General features: G+C 48.3%; 1 protein-coding gene across 7 annotated transcripts in view; it reads left to right on the top strand.

The window, feature by feature from the left end:
• The window catches only part of FYCO1 (FYVE and coiled-coil domain autophagy adaptor 1), an 86778-nt gene that overhangs the window by 24704 nt on the left and 44104 nt on the right, over positions 1-17970 (top strand). For all 7 annotated transcript variants that reach the window (XM_036868215.1, XM_036868221.1, XM_036868218.1 and 4 more), the window contains 7 exons: positions 4039-4182; positions 7460-7550; positions 8511-10934; positions 11991-12083; positions 12786-12904; positions 15072-15239; positions 17189-17338. In XM_036868215.1, coding sequence (XP_036724110.1) covers positions 4039-4182; positions 7460-7550; positions 8511-10934; positions 11991-12083; positions 12786-12904; positions 15072-15239; positions 17189-17338 — 3189 coding nt within the window. The remainder of the gene's footprint in view (positions 1-4038; positions 4183-7459; positions 7551-8510; positions 10935-11990; positions 12084-12785; positions 12905-15071; positions 15240-17188; positions 17339-17970) is intronic.

Here is a 17970-nt window from a genome sequence, read left to right as displayed (position 1 = left end):
GCAAACCAGTCAATGTGATACACCACATTAACAAATCAAGGAATAAAAACCATATGATCATCTCAATAGATGCAGAAAAAGCTTTTGACAAAATTCAACACCCATTTATGATAAAAACCCTCCAGAAAATGGGCATAGAGGGAACCTACCTCAACATAATAAAGGCCATATATGACAAACCCACAGCAAGCATCATACTCAATGGTGAAAAACTGAAAGCATTTCCTCTAAGATCAGGAACAAGACAAGGATGTCCACTCTCACCACTGTTATTCAACATAGTTTTGGAAGTCCTAGCCACAGCAATCAGAGAAGAAAAAGAAATAAAAGGAATCCAAATTGGAAAAGAAGTAGTAAAACTGTCACTGTTTGCTGATGACATGATACTATACATAGAAAATCCTAAAGATGCCACCAGAAAACTACTAGAACTAATCAATGAATTTGGTAAAGTAGCAGGATACAAAATTAATGCACAGAAATCTCTGGCATTCCTATACACCAACAACGAAAAATCAGAAAGAGAAATTAAGGAAACACTCCCACTTACCATTGCAACAAAAAGAATAAAATACCTAGGAAAAAACCTACTTAAGGAGGCGAAAGACTTGTACTCAGAAAACTATAAAACACTGATGAAAGAATGACATAAACAGATGGAATATACCATGTTCTTGGATTGGAAGAATCAATATTGTGAAAATGACTATACTACCCAAAGCAATCTACAGATTCAATGCAATCCCTATCAAACTACCAGTGGCATTCTTCACAGAATTAGAACAAAAAATTTTACAATTCGTATGGAAACACAAAAGACCCTGAATAGCCAAAGCAATCTTGAGAAAGAAAAACGGAGCTGGAGGAATCAGGCTCCCTGACTTCAAACTATACCACAAAGCTACAGTAATCAAGACAGTATGGTACTGGCACAAAAACAGAAATATAGATCAATGGTACAGGATAGGTAGCCCAGAGATAAACCCACGCTCATATGGGCACCTAATTTATGACAAAGGAGGCAAGAACATACAAGGGAGAAAAGACAGCCTCTTCAATAAGTGGTGCTGAGAAAACTGGACAGCTAATGTAAAAGAATGAAATTAGAACACTCCCTAACACCATACACAAAAATAAACTCCAAATGGATTAAAGACTTAAATGTAAGACCAGACACTATAAAACTCTTAGAGGAAAACATAGGAAAAACACTTGTTGACATAAACCACAGCAAGATCTTTTTTGACCCACCTCCTAGAGTAATGGAAATAAAAACAAAAATAAACAAATGGGACTTAATTAACCTTAAAATCTTTTGCACAGCAAAGGAAACCATAAACAAGACGAGAAGACAACCCTCAGAATGGGAGAAAATATTTGCAAATGAAACAACGGACAAAGGATTAATCTCCAAAATATACAAACAGCTCATGGAGCTCAATATCAAAAAAACAAACAACCCAATCCAAAAATGGGCAGAAGACCTAAATAGACATTTCACCAAGGAAGACATACAGATGGCCAAGAGGCACATGAAAAGCTGCTCAACATCACTAATTATTAGAGAAATGCAAATGAAAACTACAATGAGGTATCCCCTCACGCCGGTTAGAATGGCCATTATCAAAAAATCTAGAAACAATAAATCCTGGAAAGGGTGTGGTGAAAAGGGAACCTTCCTGCACTGTTGGTGTGAATGTAAATTGATATAACCACTATGGAAAACAGTATGGAGGTTCCTTAAAAAACTGAAAATAGAACTACCATATGACCCAGCAATGCCACTACTGGGCATATACCTGGAGAAAACCATAATTCAAAAAGAGACATGTACCACAGTGTTCATTGCAGCACTATTTACAATAGCCAAGACTTGGAACCAACCTAAATGTCCATCGACAGATGAATAGATAAGGAAGATGTGGCACATATATACAACGGATATTTCTCAGCCATAAAAAGAAACAAAATTGAGTTATTTGTAGTGAGGTGGATGGACCTAGAGTCTGTCATACAGAGTGAAGTAAGAAAGAGAAAAACAAATACCGTATGCTAACGCATATATATGGAATCTTAAAAAAAAAAAAAGGTACTTATGAACCTAGTTGCAGGGCAGGAATAAAGAGGTAGACATAGAAAATGGACTTGAGGACATGGGGTGGGAGGGTGAAGCTGGGGCGAAGTGAGAGTAGTATCGACATATACACACTACCGAATGTAAAATAGTTGGCTGGTGGGAAGCAGCAGCATAGAACAGGGAGATCGGCTCCGTGCTTTGCGATGTCCCTAGAGGGGTGGGATAGGAAGGATGGGAGGGAGGCTCAAGTGAGAGGGGATATGGGGACATATGTATGCATATGGTTGATTTGCTTTATTGTGCAACAGAAACTAACAGTATTGTGAAGCAATTATACTCCAATAAAGATCTATTTAAAAAAAAGTATATGAGAACATGATTTGATAAAGGATAGGATTATGTATATTTTTCTTTTTAAATTATTGTTTTTGCAGTGAACAATTTTTCAGCACTTTTCAGCATGTATTAAAGTGTATAAGGTCTCTGAAACAAGTTCAGAAGACCTCAAATAAATGTGATAAACTAAACAGTAATAATGACAACCGCAGCAGCAGTGCCTGTTTGTGTCACACCCTGGCACGAGCAGGGACCTCCACCTGTCATCCTCCTCTCCCCTTCCCTACCACAGTCCTTGGCGCACATTGGGCAGGTAGCACTGAGCTTTCACAGGTGAGGAAAGTGAGGCTCAGAGAGGCCAAATGCCTTTCTCTGGGCCCCACTGATGCTGAGGCAGAAAGCAGGAGCTTGGGTTTAGGTCTCTGAACTAATGCCAGGTAGTTTCCTCTGGTGGATGGCAGGTCCTTCGTGGTGGCACTAATGGGCAGACCCCACTGGTCACCCTGGACCAGTGGGTTGCAGCCTTGGCCTCTCAGCAGAATCACCTGTGGGGTGTTTAACACCAACGAGCCTGGGGCCTCACCTGAGACACTGAGTCAGCACCCGCCCCATGGGTCTGGGCTCCCTGGAGATTGTGATGGGTGACCAGGTTGGGAGCCTTTGTGCCCCTAGTGCTGAAGCCTCAGCAGGAGGGGAAGGAGGAGGGAGAGGTGGGGTTGAGCGTGTAAGGCGGGGAGAGGGTGTCAGATTAGGAGCCGCAGATCAGCTGCCAATCAGCTGAACCTCTTTGGCTCGCCCGGCACCCGTTTTCCAGCTCTGCCTCCCCTCTACCTCTGGAGTGTTCTTCCAGTTAATTAAAAGAAATACTTCTGAATAAAAGAAAAACCATTGGGGGGGAATATTTTGTTTCATTTTGTCACCTTTAAGATTGATTTGCATAAATGTGTATTTCTCTTGTATGTGCCAGGCTTTGTGAATGCATGTGAGTTGAGAACCTTTGCACATTTGATTTGAAGGTTATTTTGTTGTAATGTTTGGTGAAAACTGTCATAAACAGCTTGACTTCCAGTGTATCCCAGTTCACGGATATCAGCCAAGTAGCTCATTAAACTCATCAGTGTTGTCTTTTTAATTCTTATTGCTTCACGTGAAGTGAAACAACTACCACTTCAAAATGGAGATGTTTTGTTCCTTGGCTTTTATATTGGTGTCTGGACAGAAATTAGCAGTGAGTTCAGTGTCCTGTATTGAGTTCTCTGGAGGGGATAGAAGACAAGATTTTCTTTTAAAAAAGAAGTGTTCTTCCCCCTACAACTGCCCTTTCTTGGACAGTAATTCAGATTTAAGGTTTCTCGCATTCATTTGGAAATAGGTATGATGTAAATAATAAACAAATAAGCATCTAATTCATTTCAGTAATTTCCCTGAAGAAGAGCAAGCTTATTTGAGAGTTATGTGCTCCTACAGTGAAAATCAAATTAGGGTGTATGTGTCTGTCTTTAATTAATTTAGTCATCTGAGTTGGAATTTGATGAGGCAGAGCCTTACTGGGAGGACTGATGAAATGCACTCTTCCCTTTCTTTATGTACTCCTGTACTTGACCCCTTTTTGTGTTTCCCTGCAGTGACTGGTACTACGCAAGGAGCCCCTTTCTGAAGCCAAAGCTGAGCTCTGACATCGTGGGCCAACTCTACGAGCTGACCGACATCCAGTTTGACCTAGCATCGAGGGGCTATGACCTGGATGCTGCCTGGCCGACGTTTGCCAGGTACCTTGAAGAATTAACTGCTTGGTTGAAAAGAGGGGAAAGAGATGTTTGAAGTTTTGAAGCTTGCCACCAGGCTACTCAAAGCAGTTTTGCTCGTGCAGTAAATTACCTGTAGCCTTGCAACTCTTACGCTTGCTAATTTTACAGACTTGGTTGAATCGTGACTAACTAACGATAGCATCTGGAGGCTCCAACCTTAAACTAACCTAACTGGCCAGGCAGCATGAGTCAGTGGAGACGCATATGTGAAACCCAAGGTTTTCAGATGTGTTAAGGGACTTGGTGTGGGAGCGAGGGGGGGGGGAGCAAGTGGGCTTTTCCCCGATGTGTTCTCATAGATACAGTTATCATGGAGGCCAGTAAGAGAGGGAGCGAAGGCTTGTCCATGTAAGGGTTGCTGGAAAGGTTGCTTTGCTGTGTTTTCTTTTCTTACACCAGTACGGCACTCACACACCGTCCAACTGCATCCTCACAACCGTTCCAGGAGCAAGGTGCTGAGGAAACAGGCTCAGAGAATTGGAGGGATTTGCCCAGAGTCACACAGCTGGCAGGCAGCAGGGCCAGGGCCAGGGCCAGGGTACTAGACTTGAGTTAAACTCCAGTCCAGCATTCTTTGTTTTGTTTTGCTTTCTGTTAATAAGGTGGTGGTTTGTTTTTTTTTTTCTTCCAATTTTTGTTTTTCTTATTAGGGAATTCTTTCTATGGAGGAAAAAATACTGACTATAATGGAACCCATTTGCCAACCACCAGGATTTAAGAGCTAACATTTTTGCCATATTTACTTCGTGTTATTTTTAGAACTGTTCTATTTTAAAATCATTTCAGACTTACAGAAAAGTTGTAAAAATAGTACACAGTACTCATTCACTTCGATTCCCCAGTTATCAGTATTTTACTACAAACGTTTTAATCATTCTTTCTCTCTCTCTCTCTTTTTTTTTTTCCGGCCGTGCCGCATGGCATGTGGAATCTTAGTTCCCTAACCAGGGATCAAACCTGCGCCTCCTGCAGTGGAAGCGTGGAGTCTTAACCACTGGACTGCCAGGGAATTCTTATCATACTTTATCTTTATGTAAACATGTTGGTTTATTTCCTGCATCATTTGAGAATAAGTTACAGACCTGATTCCCCTTTACTCCTAAGTACTTCATTGTATATTTCCTAAAATCAGGGACATCCTTTCCTAAAGTCGGAGACATCTACATAACCTCAGTACAATTGTTAAAATCACAGAACATTGATACAATACTGCTGTCTAATCTACAGACTGTGTTCAAATTTTAAGAATTATGCCAGACATGTCTTTTATAATCCAGGAGCCAATCCAGGGTCACATGTCAGTGAATTGTTGGGTCTCTCTAGTCCTTGTTCATTTGGAACAGTTTCTCCTCTTTGCACAGACATTTTTGAAAAGTACAGGCCAATTATTTTGTAAAATGTTCCTTAATTTGAGTTTGTCTAGTGTTTTCTCATTATTGGATTCAGATTAAGCATTTTTGGCGGAAATACCCCAGGTGTTGTGTCCTCAGCATGTTGTACCCAGAGACGCAGGATGTTGGTTTGTTTCATTACTTGCACGGTTAACCATGATCATTTGGTTAAGGTGGTGTTAGCCAGGTTTCTCCTAAAGTTACTGTTTCTCTGTTTGTAATTAATATGTATCTTATGGGAAGACATTTTGAGACTAGGTTTTTATCCTGTTTCTTTTAAATCTCCCTCCTGTTAGTTTTAGCGTCCGGTAAATCTTTCCTGAATCAATTACTATCATGGTTACCAGAGTAATTTTCTGACTCCATCATTCCTTCTACATTAATAGTTGGCATTCTATTGTAAGGAAGATCTTTTCCTTCTTCCCCATCTATTTATTCATTTACAGCAGCATTGACTCGTGGATTCTTATTTTATTCAATAGGTTATATTCTGTCACTGTGATTATTTCAAAGCTTAAGGTCTTATATTTGGCCAAAGTCCCTTCAAGCTGGTTCTTGTGGGATTTTTTTGTTATGTCTGATACCTTTTTTTTTTTTAAGAAATAAAATATTATAGATCCAAATAAAGCCCCACCCCGCGGCCGTCCTTTCTCCTTTTCTCCCTTTCTAGAAGTAATTACAACCCTGTAGTTGATGCATGTCATTCCCAAATATTTCTGTGTTTCACTACATGTGCCCGTAAATATTACATATGTATAGTTGTATTTTATATATATTTTTTAAATTTGCTACACTGATTGAATCATGAGGTGGCTTTACTTTTGCAGGTTGCTTTTTTCATTCCACATTGTTTTTGAGATTTTTATCTGTGTTTGTACAGGGAGTTCTATAGATGTGGAGTAGGGCTGGCAAACCATGGCCCACAGGGCAGTGTGTAACACACCTTCATTTACCTATTGTCTATGGCTGCTTTCATGCTACAGTGGCAGAGTTGAATTGTGACAGAACCCATAAGGTTTGCAAACCGAAATATTCACTCTCTGGCCCTTTACAGAAAAGATTGCCAACCTGTGGCATAGAGTATTCCATTGTGTGAGTAAACAGTTTATCTGTTTCTCTAGTGATGCGGAGTTAGAAAGGTTCTGCTTTTTCCACCATGACGGTGCTGCCAAGAGCATCCCCACACGTCACCTTATGCACATATGTGACTGTCTTTCAGGTAGTACTGAGAAGTGCAGTTGTTGGGTTGTGGACACTAACAAGGTTTAAAATGCAGTAATTGTAGATTAAGGAGAAAATTCTGGTCGTTAAGTAAAAGTGTGTTTCGTTCGCAATGACTAGTGCCATCAAATAGAACTTTCTGCAGTGAGGGAAATGTCCAGTGTGAACCAGAAGAGGTCTTCCAGCCACATTACTCGTGTAACATAACGTAAAGCAGTGACCTCAAGGCCCGAAGCACAGCGTGACCTTTATTTACCAGATTAACTGTTGCTGGTTCCTCCCTGGTAGACAAGTTATGGCTGGCATCGAAGGTTCTAGGAAAACTTAAACTAAAAACTGGGAAATACTATGTTCACTTCGTTCTTTTTTGGCAGTAAGAGCAAAGCCATCATGCTTAGACTTCAACAGCGGGGTCCAGCTGCTACGACCAACCTGAATGTGTGCTTTGGTGGAAGTTGTTGGACTTTGCCCTCTTACTGGACCTGGGAGGGCACTGCCCCTACCACCACCTCGTTGCCTAGTGACAACCAAGGCCTCCCCAAGTGTGTGTGTGTTTGAGTGTGTGTGTGTGTGTGTGTGTGTGTTTCCTGCTCTGATGCAGGCATGTCTGTTTTGTGGCCCAACAGGAGGACCCTGGGCACTGGCTCTTCTGCTTACCTATGGAGACCCCCCAGCCGAAGCTCCAGCATGAGCAGTTTGGTGAGCAGCTACCTGCAGGTAATGCCGAGAAGGCTGGGGACTCGCTCTCTGTCATGTCAACCAGGGCATGTTCTTGCCCCTCCCAGCTCAGGGGGATGTTCTCAGACGCCTGGTGTTCCAGCCCAAGCGATATAACCCCTCAGTCCTACCCACTGTTTCCTCGAGTCCAGGTTTTTACAACCAAAAGGAATTTAGGCCTTTTAAAAAATAAATTCTTTTAAAAGCTTTTTAAAGTGTTTCAGAAGAAGTGGTTTGGCACTCTGGTTAAAAGTGGCAAGGTCAAATCCTGACTGTCACTCGCCCCCTGTGTGACCCTGGGAAGGTGACCTACCCTGTCGAAACTTGACCTCTCTCATCTGTAAAATCTCATACCAGCCTGAAAGGTGGTTGTAGGGAGTAAATGAGGGCACACACGCACAGTGCTTAAGGGCTTGGCACAGGCTAGTGCTCAGTAAATGTTAGTGCGTCAGGTCAGTTTCATTAATTTTGTTAGAAATGTGAATGTATCATATAGTTTAATGGGAAAGAACACTGAAATTAATCAGCAAAGCAATATAAGACGAATCAGTATAAGAAGCATTAAGAGTAGCATTTTTACCCTATTTTGTGATTTAATTGCAACAGGAATTGTGGGTGCAGTGCAGTGGGTAAGCAGTAGTTTACATATAACATAATTTCCCTAAGAACCAGCATCCATTATGTTACCAAAACTACAGGAGGCTGAATGGGAAAGGCAAGTTCTGAGTCTCAGTGGAGCTCACACGTGTGACGTTGCATCATATTTTAGGATGTGCTACTGACCTCCTCTGGCAGATGCTTTGAGCAAAGGGGTTCTGGTCCTTTGAATAGCTCGATAGACTAACCTTAGGTCATGTAATTGCTGTATTTTTACTTCTGTTCTCATTAAATTCTAAAGTTTTGCCAAGCAGCCATGTAGCTTCATCCCCAAGCTACCTGTTTTTCGTGTTTCCTCCCCAGACTCAGGAGATGGCCTCCCACCTTGACCTGAGCAACCCCTTAAACCACGAGGCACTGGAGGGCTTTGACGAGTTGCGGCTGGAGCTGGACCAGCTGGAGGTGCGGGAGAAGCAGCTGAAGGAGCAGATGCAGCAGCGGGACCGAGAGAACGAGGAGCTGAGGGCGGCCGTCAGCCTGCGTGGAGAGCAGCTGCAGGCAGAGAGAGAGAGGGGCCGCGCCGCCGCCGAGGACAACCTTCGCCTCGCCGGTATGGTGGCCGCGCTCCGGAAGCAGTGGGAAGTCACCCAGGCCACACAGAACACTGTGAAGGAGCTGCAGATGTGCCTGCAGGCCCTGGAGCTGGGGGCCTCGGAGAAGGAGGAGGATTACCGCTCAGCCCTGCGGCGGCTGGAGTCCCTACTGCAGCCCCTGGCTCGGGAGCTCGAGGCCACACGTGACTCCCTGGGCAGGAAGGACCAGCGCTCAGCTGATGTCCCAGACCAGCTGGGTGCAGCCGAGCAGAAGGCTGACGTGGCACTGGATGCAAAGGGGCGGCAAAAGCGCATCCCCAGTGACTCGCCCCTGGAGACTCAGGAGCTGGGGGAGAAGCTCCTGGAAAGGGAGAGCACCTGGGTCCAGGAGCTCAACAGGCAGCAGAGCACCCAGCTGGAGCAGCTGTCCAAAGAGCTGCAGCTGAAGGAGGAGGCCCGGGCCAGCCTGGAGCGCCTGGTGGAGGAGATGGCCCCGCTCCGGGAAGAGCTGTCCAGGAAGGGGCAGGAGGCAGCCCAGCTCCAGCGTCAGCTGCAGGAGTCGTTGGCCCACTTGAGCTCCCTGGAGGACGAGCTCGCGGAGGGGCGGCGGCAGGAGCAGCGGCGGCAGGAGGAGAAGGAGCTGCTGGAGCAGGAGGCCAGGTCCCTGACGCGGCAGCTGCAGCTCCTGGAGACCCAGCTGGCCCAGGTGAGCCAGCACGTGAGTGACCTGGAGGAGCAGAGGAAGCAGCTCATCCAGGACAAAGACCGCCTCAGCCAGAGGGTGGGGGCGCTGGAGCGACTCGCTGCGCAGTCCGGCCCAGAGCTGCCCGTGGCGGCTGAGGAGCGCGAGGCTCTGAGCTCCACCCTGCAGCAGGCCTGTGAGAAGCTGGAGGAGAAGCTGGAGGAGGAGCCGCGGGGCCCGTGGGAGGAACAGGTGGACGATCCCAGGATGCAAGGGGCCGGCCAGGAGAAGAAGCTCCAGCAGGCCAACAGGGAGCTGGAGAAGGAGCTGCAGAATGTGGTGGAGCGCAACCAGCTGTTGGAGGATAAGCTTCAGGCCCTGCAGGCTGACTACCAAGCGCTGCAGCAGCGCGAGGCAGCCATCCAGGGCTCCCTGGCCTCCCTGCAGTCAGAGCAGGCCAGCATCCGGCGCATGGGAGACCAGATGGAGGCAAGCCTCCTGGCTGTGAAGAAGGCCAAGGAGACCATGAGGGCCCATGTGGCTGAGAAGGAGGCTGCCCTGCAAAGCAAGGAGGCCGAATGCCAACAGCTGCGGGAGCAGGTGGAGCAGTGCCGGCAGCTAGCAGAGGCCCGGGCGGGGGAGCTCAGAGCGCTTGAGGACCAGTGCCGCCAGCAGACCCAGCTGATCGAGACCCTCACGGCAGACAAAAGCCAGCAGGGGTCCAGCACACCTCAAGACCACGCGTCCCAGGAGCTAGCAGCCCAGCTGGCCCTGTCTCAAGCGCAGCTGGAGAGCCAGCAGGGGGAGGCCCAGAGACTGCAGGCTGGGGTGCTGGACCTCCAGGCCAAGCTGCAGGCAGCCCTGGGTGACCGGGAGAAGGTGCAGAGCCAGCTGAGCGTGGCCGAGGCCGCTCTGAGGGAGCACAAGGCCCTCGTGCAGCAACTGAAGGAGCAGAACAAAGCCCTCAACAGGGCCCACGTCCAGGAGCTGCTGCAGTGCTCGGAGCGTGAAGGGGCACTGCAGGAGGAGAGGGCCGGAGAGGCCCAGCGGAGGGAGGAGGAGCTCCAAGTAGTGTGGGAGGAGCTGTCCCAGGCAAAAGGCGGCTCCGAGGAGGCTCAGCTAGAACATGCTGAGCTGCAGAAGCAGCCGCACCGGGCCAACACGGATATGGCCGAGCTCGGCATCCAGGTCTGCGCGCTGACCGCGGAGAAAGAGCCGGTGGAGGGGGCGCTGGCCCACGCCATGCAAGAGCTCCAGGATGCCAAAGAGGCATCCCCCAAGGAGTTGGAGGGCCTGGAACACCAAGTGGCAGGGCTGCGGCGAGAGAAGGAGAGCTTGCAGGGGAAGCTGAAGGCAGCTGAGGAGGCAGCTGGCTCACTGCCTGGCCTGCAGGCCCAGCTGGCCCAGGCCGAGCAGCAGGCCCAGAGCATCCGGGAGACTGCACGCCAGGAGCTCGACACCCTCAAGTTCCAGCTGAGCACCGAGATCATGGACTACCAGAGCAGACTTAAGGTAACCCTCACCTTGACCGTCTGAGCTGCACCTGTCTCCTGCGGCAGGGCCTGGTGGGTCCATGAGTGGTTGGGATGCACCTTCGGCCAGATGGCACATGAGGGCCCAAGAATGTCCTGGGGGGCCCAAGCCAACATGGTCTCATCCAGGTGTCATAGCTCACAGCATCCTTCTCCCTGCAGGAACATGTTAGGGACACAGCATTGGAGAGGGATGCTTTAACCCAGACGTCTAAATTTAAGGCCATTACAGACAAGTTTGGCCCACACAGAATTTTTTTTTAACTTAGTAGCCAACATTTCAAGAGCAGGGTGTTTATAGATTCCGTTTTTGGACTTCTTTTGAAATCTTGGGAGTTCCTAAAGCCTGTGCTCTCATTCCTACGTGGCAGCAGTCAGCAGGAGCTGGGTGGGGACTGCCCACTTTAAGGAAGCGTGCATCCTCTGCTATTTTCCTTGCACTCGTTTATGTACTTGTCCAGCCCCTTTTGGCATGTGAGTTCCTGACTGCCTCAAGTCCTGTCCCTGGATTCTCTGTCCCTTCAGGTGCCTCCTGATAGCAGAGCAGTTGTAGGAAACCAACTCAATTCATTTTCACAGAGCCCTTGGGATAGACAAGCTTATGAGAACAGTGTTTACCGTGTGTCTTGAACTGCAGAGAAAAAGGGTTAAGAGTGAGGACACAGGCAGACGTCTACGGGGCTTTGGCTTCTGATGTGTCTGTCTGCTTCTGGGTCTGTGCACTCAGACCACTCCTGACCTCTCTCTTAGGCAACTACTGCGTTCCCACAGATGTGCCTCCCACCTTGTGTCACCCCACCCCTTGCAGTTCCGTGTGGCTCATACTCCACCCTTTCCTTGGCAGAAATGAAATTCTAAGTTTGGGGGCCAAGCTAAGTCTCTTGGCTTGACGGGATTGTGTTACCAGGGAAGCCCAAAGTTTATTGAGTTTGGGAGAAAGAGAGGTAGCTTGTTTTCACCCATTTGGGGGGAATGGGGCCGAGGGAGTCTCAGAACAAGGACCCCACTTTTCTGATCCCTTTCTCATCCTCTCCAGACCTCCAGTGAAGAATGCAGGAGCCTCAGGGGCCAGTTGGAGGAGCAAGGTCGGCAGCTACAGGCCGCCGAGGAGGCTGTGGGGAAGCTGAAGGTAAGCCTGGCCCCTGAGGCCCAGGGGCGGTGCTCCTGTGAGCCCTGAGCAGCGGCCGGCCCATCGTTCGCCTGGTCATTCCTCTCCCAGGGTGTGGGCCTGTCGAGGAAGGGGATGTGGCTTGGCTTTCATTGGACCATCGGAGAGGCCTCCCTGCAGGAGTTCCAGTGCCCTGGCTAAAGCTGCCGTCAGCTCAACCTTTGCAGACAACCTGAGTCTGTGTCATGGCTCTTCCACTCCCTGGACACCTGGCTAGAGCTGTCAAGTGTGTTTTTCACTGCCCCTGTGTCTTATGGAAAGGAAATAAGTCATCCCCCTCTGCAGATGTTCTCCAAATCAGTATTTCTGACGTGAGCCAGAGCAGGGGTGGGACTGAAACCTGTCTTCAGGGCAGTGACTTTTTTCAGTGACTCCTGTACCCTGCCACCCCACCTCTACCCCCACCCTGGAGATTCTGATACCTGCTGCCCCTCCAGCCACCACAACCGGTTGCAGCTGATGCTTGAGGGACATAATTACAAATGGGAGTCTGTCATACTCCACACACATACTAGTTCATGGTCTCTTGAACTTAAAAACAGACAAAAGCCCCTCCTGTTAGAAGTGCGCCAGTCAGGTGGGGTGGGGAGCATGCCAGTCACTTGATGGCATCTTGCATGGGCTTCTGCAACCGAGCGTCTTCTCCCTGCTGTCCTGTTCCAGGCTGCCCAGGCCGATGCGGCGGAGAAGCTGAGCTGCACCAGCAAGCACCTTGCCGAGTGCCAGGCCGCCATGCTGAGAAAGGATGAGGAGGGGGCCGCCCTGCGCCAAGACTTGGACAGGTTAGTTACACGGTCCACCCACGCGGCCAGTGAGAGAGTCCTCAAGGGAGGGGGTGTTTGGTACAGTCATTTAGAAAGTCAACCACTCATATCAGGTTAAAGAAGCCCTTATGCAAGAAAAGCCACAGACTCATAAAGTGTCAGAAGCATGCCACAGAGAACCTTGGCAATCTGCCTGTCACAAGCCTATAGAAGGCTGCAGAGACCCTTTCTCTTAATTCCATTGTCTTATCTCGAGCAGGGCATATTTCAGTTCAGTAACTTCATGCTTTGGTAAAACTAAAATGAAATAAAAGCTGGGAGATAATCATGGTACTACTAACAGCAGACATTTAAGTAATGCCTAAAATGTGTCAGGTACCGTTTTAAATACTTGGTATTTATTTGCCCATTTAATCCTCCCAACGGTCCTGTGAGGATGGTATTATTATTTATCCCATTTCATAGATGAGGAAAACAAGGCTCAGAGGAGTGAAGTCACTTTCCCAGGGTCACACAGTGTGTAAGTGGTGATGGCAGGATTGGAACTCAGAACATTTGGCTCCAGAGTCTTTGTCTCAACAACTACCCTAAAAAATATATAGACAGATAGTTTTGTGTTTTGTTTTGTTTTGTTTTGTTTTAGGGTACTGGTGTGTGAGTATTGTGTGTGCATGTTTTCCCCCCTGTGTGTTTTGACTTGAGTTCTTCATTTCCTCTGTGAAATGAGAGGCTGCGGGGTTAGGTGTGAGGTTCTCCCAAGCTCATCTGAGAGTGAGTGAGCGAGCCAGGGAGCAGGACCGGCTTGTCTTCCTGGAGACTCTCTGGTGCCGTGTCTGTGGAGAGCACGTCGTGCTGTCACCCTTTTATCGTAATTTTTTTTTTAACCTTAAAGTATGGCCCTACCTGTGTCCAACCCCAAGACCTCTTCATCTTCAGGCTTTGGGGCCACCCGGAATTGTGAGCGTCAGCAGCCCACTATCTGGTGATGGGGCCAAACTGGTCCTGTAGGGAATGCTGGGACCTGATTGCATGTGTGCTCCCAGCAAAAACAGACACACCACATTCTCCCGAGGCTTTAACTTTTCCACCCATCTCCTACCATCTGCTTCTAGGCCTGGACCCAGGCTCAATGGGAGATCCAGACCACACTGGATGTTTAGTAACCTCAGTGTACATTTCTTCTCATCTGACTCTTCTCAGCTGACTCCTTACGGAGTTTGAATCCTATAGGACTCTGGCTGCCCTTAGCCAGGTGGTGTTCATGTGACAATTTAAGTAGAACCTCCTAAGTTGGTGGCATTTTTTTAATGCTATAACTCTGTGGGTGTGTGTGTGTCTGTGTGTACCCGAGATCATTTTGGAGGACAGTGTCTAGTAAAAAACCTCCTGACAACTTTATACTGGACATGGAAAGGCTGGATTAGATACAGATTAATTAGTCTTGCACAGCCCTCTGTTTTATTGGAGCTGTTATGAAAGCCTTGCTTTGTAAGGCATCCTTGGAAAACCACTGCCTTAGGGGACAGGTGAGCTGAAAGAGAAGTGGGCAAGGGCGGGAAGACCGTGGTTCAGCCGGCCCCTCTGCTGCAGCTTGAGGCTCCGAAGCACCCAGAACAGGATTCCTTAGGCCTCAGGGTTGTCAGGTTGAACGCCTTGCAGTGTAGATTGAGTGCCTGCTGTGTGCCCCATGCCAAACCCCATGTGTAGAGTCCCAAAGACACATGGAAGATAGGCGCTCCTCTGTGTGGTCATCTCCAGGAAGCTACGCCTCTGTTCTTTCTCTCCTGGCTCCTTTTTCCTCTTGTGTATACCGCCATCACCAGCCCATGTACTTAACCCATTGGGCTCCTCTCAAAGCCTCAGTCTCTGCCCAAGAACCAAGTGGTGCAGAGTTTGACGCACCTGGGGTGCTCCTAGTGACCTGAGGTCAACCTCCTCTCCCAGATGTCCCTTGTATTTGTTGTGAGAGGTAGTGGTGTGTGAAGAGTTTGGGTGTGTGAGGGAAGTTTTGAAGGCTTAAGAGAGTGTACAGCCTGTGAGTGGGGCAGTGCCAGGTGGCTCCCCCCATGAAGGGGAAAGACTGGTAGGGCAGCAGGACCCCCCATTAGAGGCCTGGGTTAGCCCAGAGGCACGGGGGAAGCTGGAAGTAGTGGGTAGTAAGGAAAACTTACTACTCCTCCACCAGGACCCAGAAGGAACTTGAAAAAGCCACGACAAAGATCCAGGAGTATTACAATAGACTCTGCCAGGAGGCGACAGACAGGGAGAAGAATGACCAGAAGATGCTTGCTGACCTGGATGACCTGAATAGAACCAAGAAGTACCTGGAGGAGCGGCTGATAGAGCTGCTCAGGTGAGTGTCAAACAAGGGGCCAGGGGCTCCCCGCAAGCTTGGCTTTTCTTTAAAGAAATGCAACTGTTCTTGAAAGGACTCTTCAAGGGAAATGGGCCCCTGTCTGCTTGTGTTCTGTTGTAAGCGCCCGCACATGTGAACAGGGTCTGCTCAGGCCCTTGGCAGCCTTGCACCTGGTCCGTGTTTTCTTATTGCTATGCTAACTGTTTTCAAAATCTCCATGTGCTCAGCCACAAGAGTGACAATCAGAGATGTTTAATATCCTCAGGGACTTCTCCATTCCCTTGTCCCTCTCTCATGAGCCCTTTTCTCCTTCTCCTCCATCCCACTCTCCCCAGCACCTGGGCCCCCAAACTCCAGTGCCTGCAGGTAGCAGACAGTGATGTAAATGTGTGAACCGGGCCAGGACGGGGGCTCTGAGAAACCGGAGGACATGGCCTGCCCTGCTCTTGCTGACTGTTGCCCCACAGGCATCAAGTCCAGGGTTGCCAGGTCACCTTACTTCTTAAGAGAAGGTGGAAATCTGGATTTTTATGTGAAATTGGCCTGACTTTTAAATGTTGACAAGTCATTCAAAAAGTTTTTAAAGGTTTTTGTATGGAATTTTTTTTTTTTTTTTGGCTGCGCCTGGCTGCTTGTGGGATCTTAGTTCCCCAACCAGGGATCAAACCCACGCCCCCTGCAGTGGAAATGCGCAGTCTTAACTACTGGACCTCCAGGGAAGTCCCGGAAATTTTCAAAAATACAAAAATAGGATAGCAAAATGCACTGTTGTGTACCTGTCACCCAGCTTCAACATTATTCAGCTCATGACCAGTCTTGTATCATCCAAGAGTCCTACCGATTTCCCCCACCTCCTCAGATTATTTTGAAGCAAATCCCAGACATCCTGTCATCTCATCCACAAGTATTTTGATACGTACCTCTCCAACACAAGGACTCTATTTTAAACAACCACAGCATCATTACCGCGCTTGAAAATTAACTAATTCCCAATATCATCAAGTGTCTAGTCAGTCTGAAATTTTTCTAATTGCTTTATAATTTTTTCTAATCAGGATCTATATTAGATCTATACATTGCATGGTGATATGTTTCTTAGATCTCTCTTACTTAGTCATGGTTCCCCTACCATCTCTCTCTCTTTTTTTTTCCTTTGCAGTTTACTTTTAAAGAAAGCAGGCCATTCATCTGGTAGTTTCCCATAGCCTGGACTTTTCTGATTGCATGCCCATGGTGTCATTTAACGTGTTCTTCCATCCTCTGTGTTTCCTATAGCCCCGAAAATTAACAGCAGTTTTAAGGAAGGCTTTATACACATCTTCCCTGGTGCATCAGGCACATTCAGATGCTGCTAGAGCCTCCTGAAAATCCTGCCACTTTTTTCAGTGTGCTTGCTTCCTGTAGTGGCTGTGCTGTCTCTCTAAGGAGTGGAGGAGGTCAACATCCCATCGGATTTTCAGGAAAAGCTCGACTCTCCTCCATTAATTGTTACTTAAACCATAAAAACATGAAGGATCCCGAGCACATTTAAGATTTGGGTTCTTGGGCTCACAGCACACAGACTGTCATGTAATCATGGCAGCACGTGACAGCTTAAACTCCCAGTGGCCACATGCACTGTCATTTAGACATCTGAGCAGCTGGTGACCCTTGTCAGTGCCAGCAGGTCTTTGCAGTTGCCAGAGCCCTTTATGGACATCGCAGGCCCCCCGTACCTTCACACGTGTGGTGTCAGATGAGGACTTACACGTTGGGAGGCTCCTGCTGAGTCTGGGACTGGTGTGGGGTGACAGAGGAGACCTAGACTGGGGGGTTATTTGCAAGGTAAAAGTGAATTCTCCTTGTGTTTTGGGAAATTCGGAAGCAGTCTTTTGAAATGAACCAGAGATAATTCTGTTGTTTTCATGGATTCTTTCTTCTGTTTTTCTAATGCGGCTTTTTCCCAGGGACAAGGATGCTCTCTGGCAGAAGTCAGATGCCCTGGAATTCCAACAGAAGCTCAGTGCTGAGGAGAGGTGGCTGGGGGACACGGAGGCGAACTACTGCTTTGACTGCAAGCGGGAGTTCAGCTGGATGGTGCGGCGGCACCACTGCAGGTCAGCAGGCGGCTTGCGGGCAGGGCCCAGCACTAGAGCAGACGCCTCTGAACGAGGACTCCGTGGCAGGCGTTGGCACCTCAGCCAACTGTCTAGGAAGAGCACGTTGCCTCTTAGTTTCAAGGGAACCAGTTGAGGAGGGTATGTTAGGCAGGGTCTCAGCAGGACACTCAGGGATCCCCGAAAGGGAAGAGAGTTTAATACAGGGGTTGTAGGCAGAGTTAAGGGGACCCACAGGGATGTAGAGCACCCAGAGACCCAACCCCTGACCCTCTCTTGGCCTGCAGGGGTCAGAGGGGAAACGAAACCCAGAGAGAGCAGGGGCTGAGGCTTCACCGGAGGAACACAGAGCAAAGACCCCCCACCCCCCAGGGCCCAAAGAAGGGCAGACAGGAATGAATCTTGGGTTGGGGTGGGGACAGATGGAGAACGGTCAGCACAGGGGGATGGGGTCTGTGGTCTCTTAGAGCCCAGCCCCCGAGGCCTGGAATGCACACCTGCATCGTTGCGTCAGGGAAGGGGGCTCGGCCTGCCTCCCAGGACCCTAGGAAGTAAAAGTGTCTCCCATCAGGCTTACCAAGATGGCTTTCTTGGAATCTTATGAGATAAGCCTTCAGGCCTCACTCTAGAGT

The sequence above is a fragment of the Balaenoptera musculus genome, chromosome 11 (assembly GCF_009873245.2).
Source record: "Balaenoptera musculus isolate JJ_BM4_2016_0621 chromosome 11, mBalMus1.pri.v3, whole genome shotgun sequence".
NCBI lineage: Eukaryota > Metazoa > Chordata > Mammalia > Artiodactyla > Balaenopteridae > Balaenoptera > Balaenoptera musculus.
Note: the sequence above shows the minus strand (reverse complement) of the source record. Positions and strands in the feature narration are given on the sequence as shown.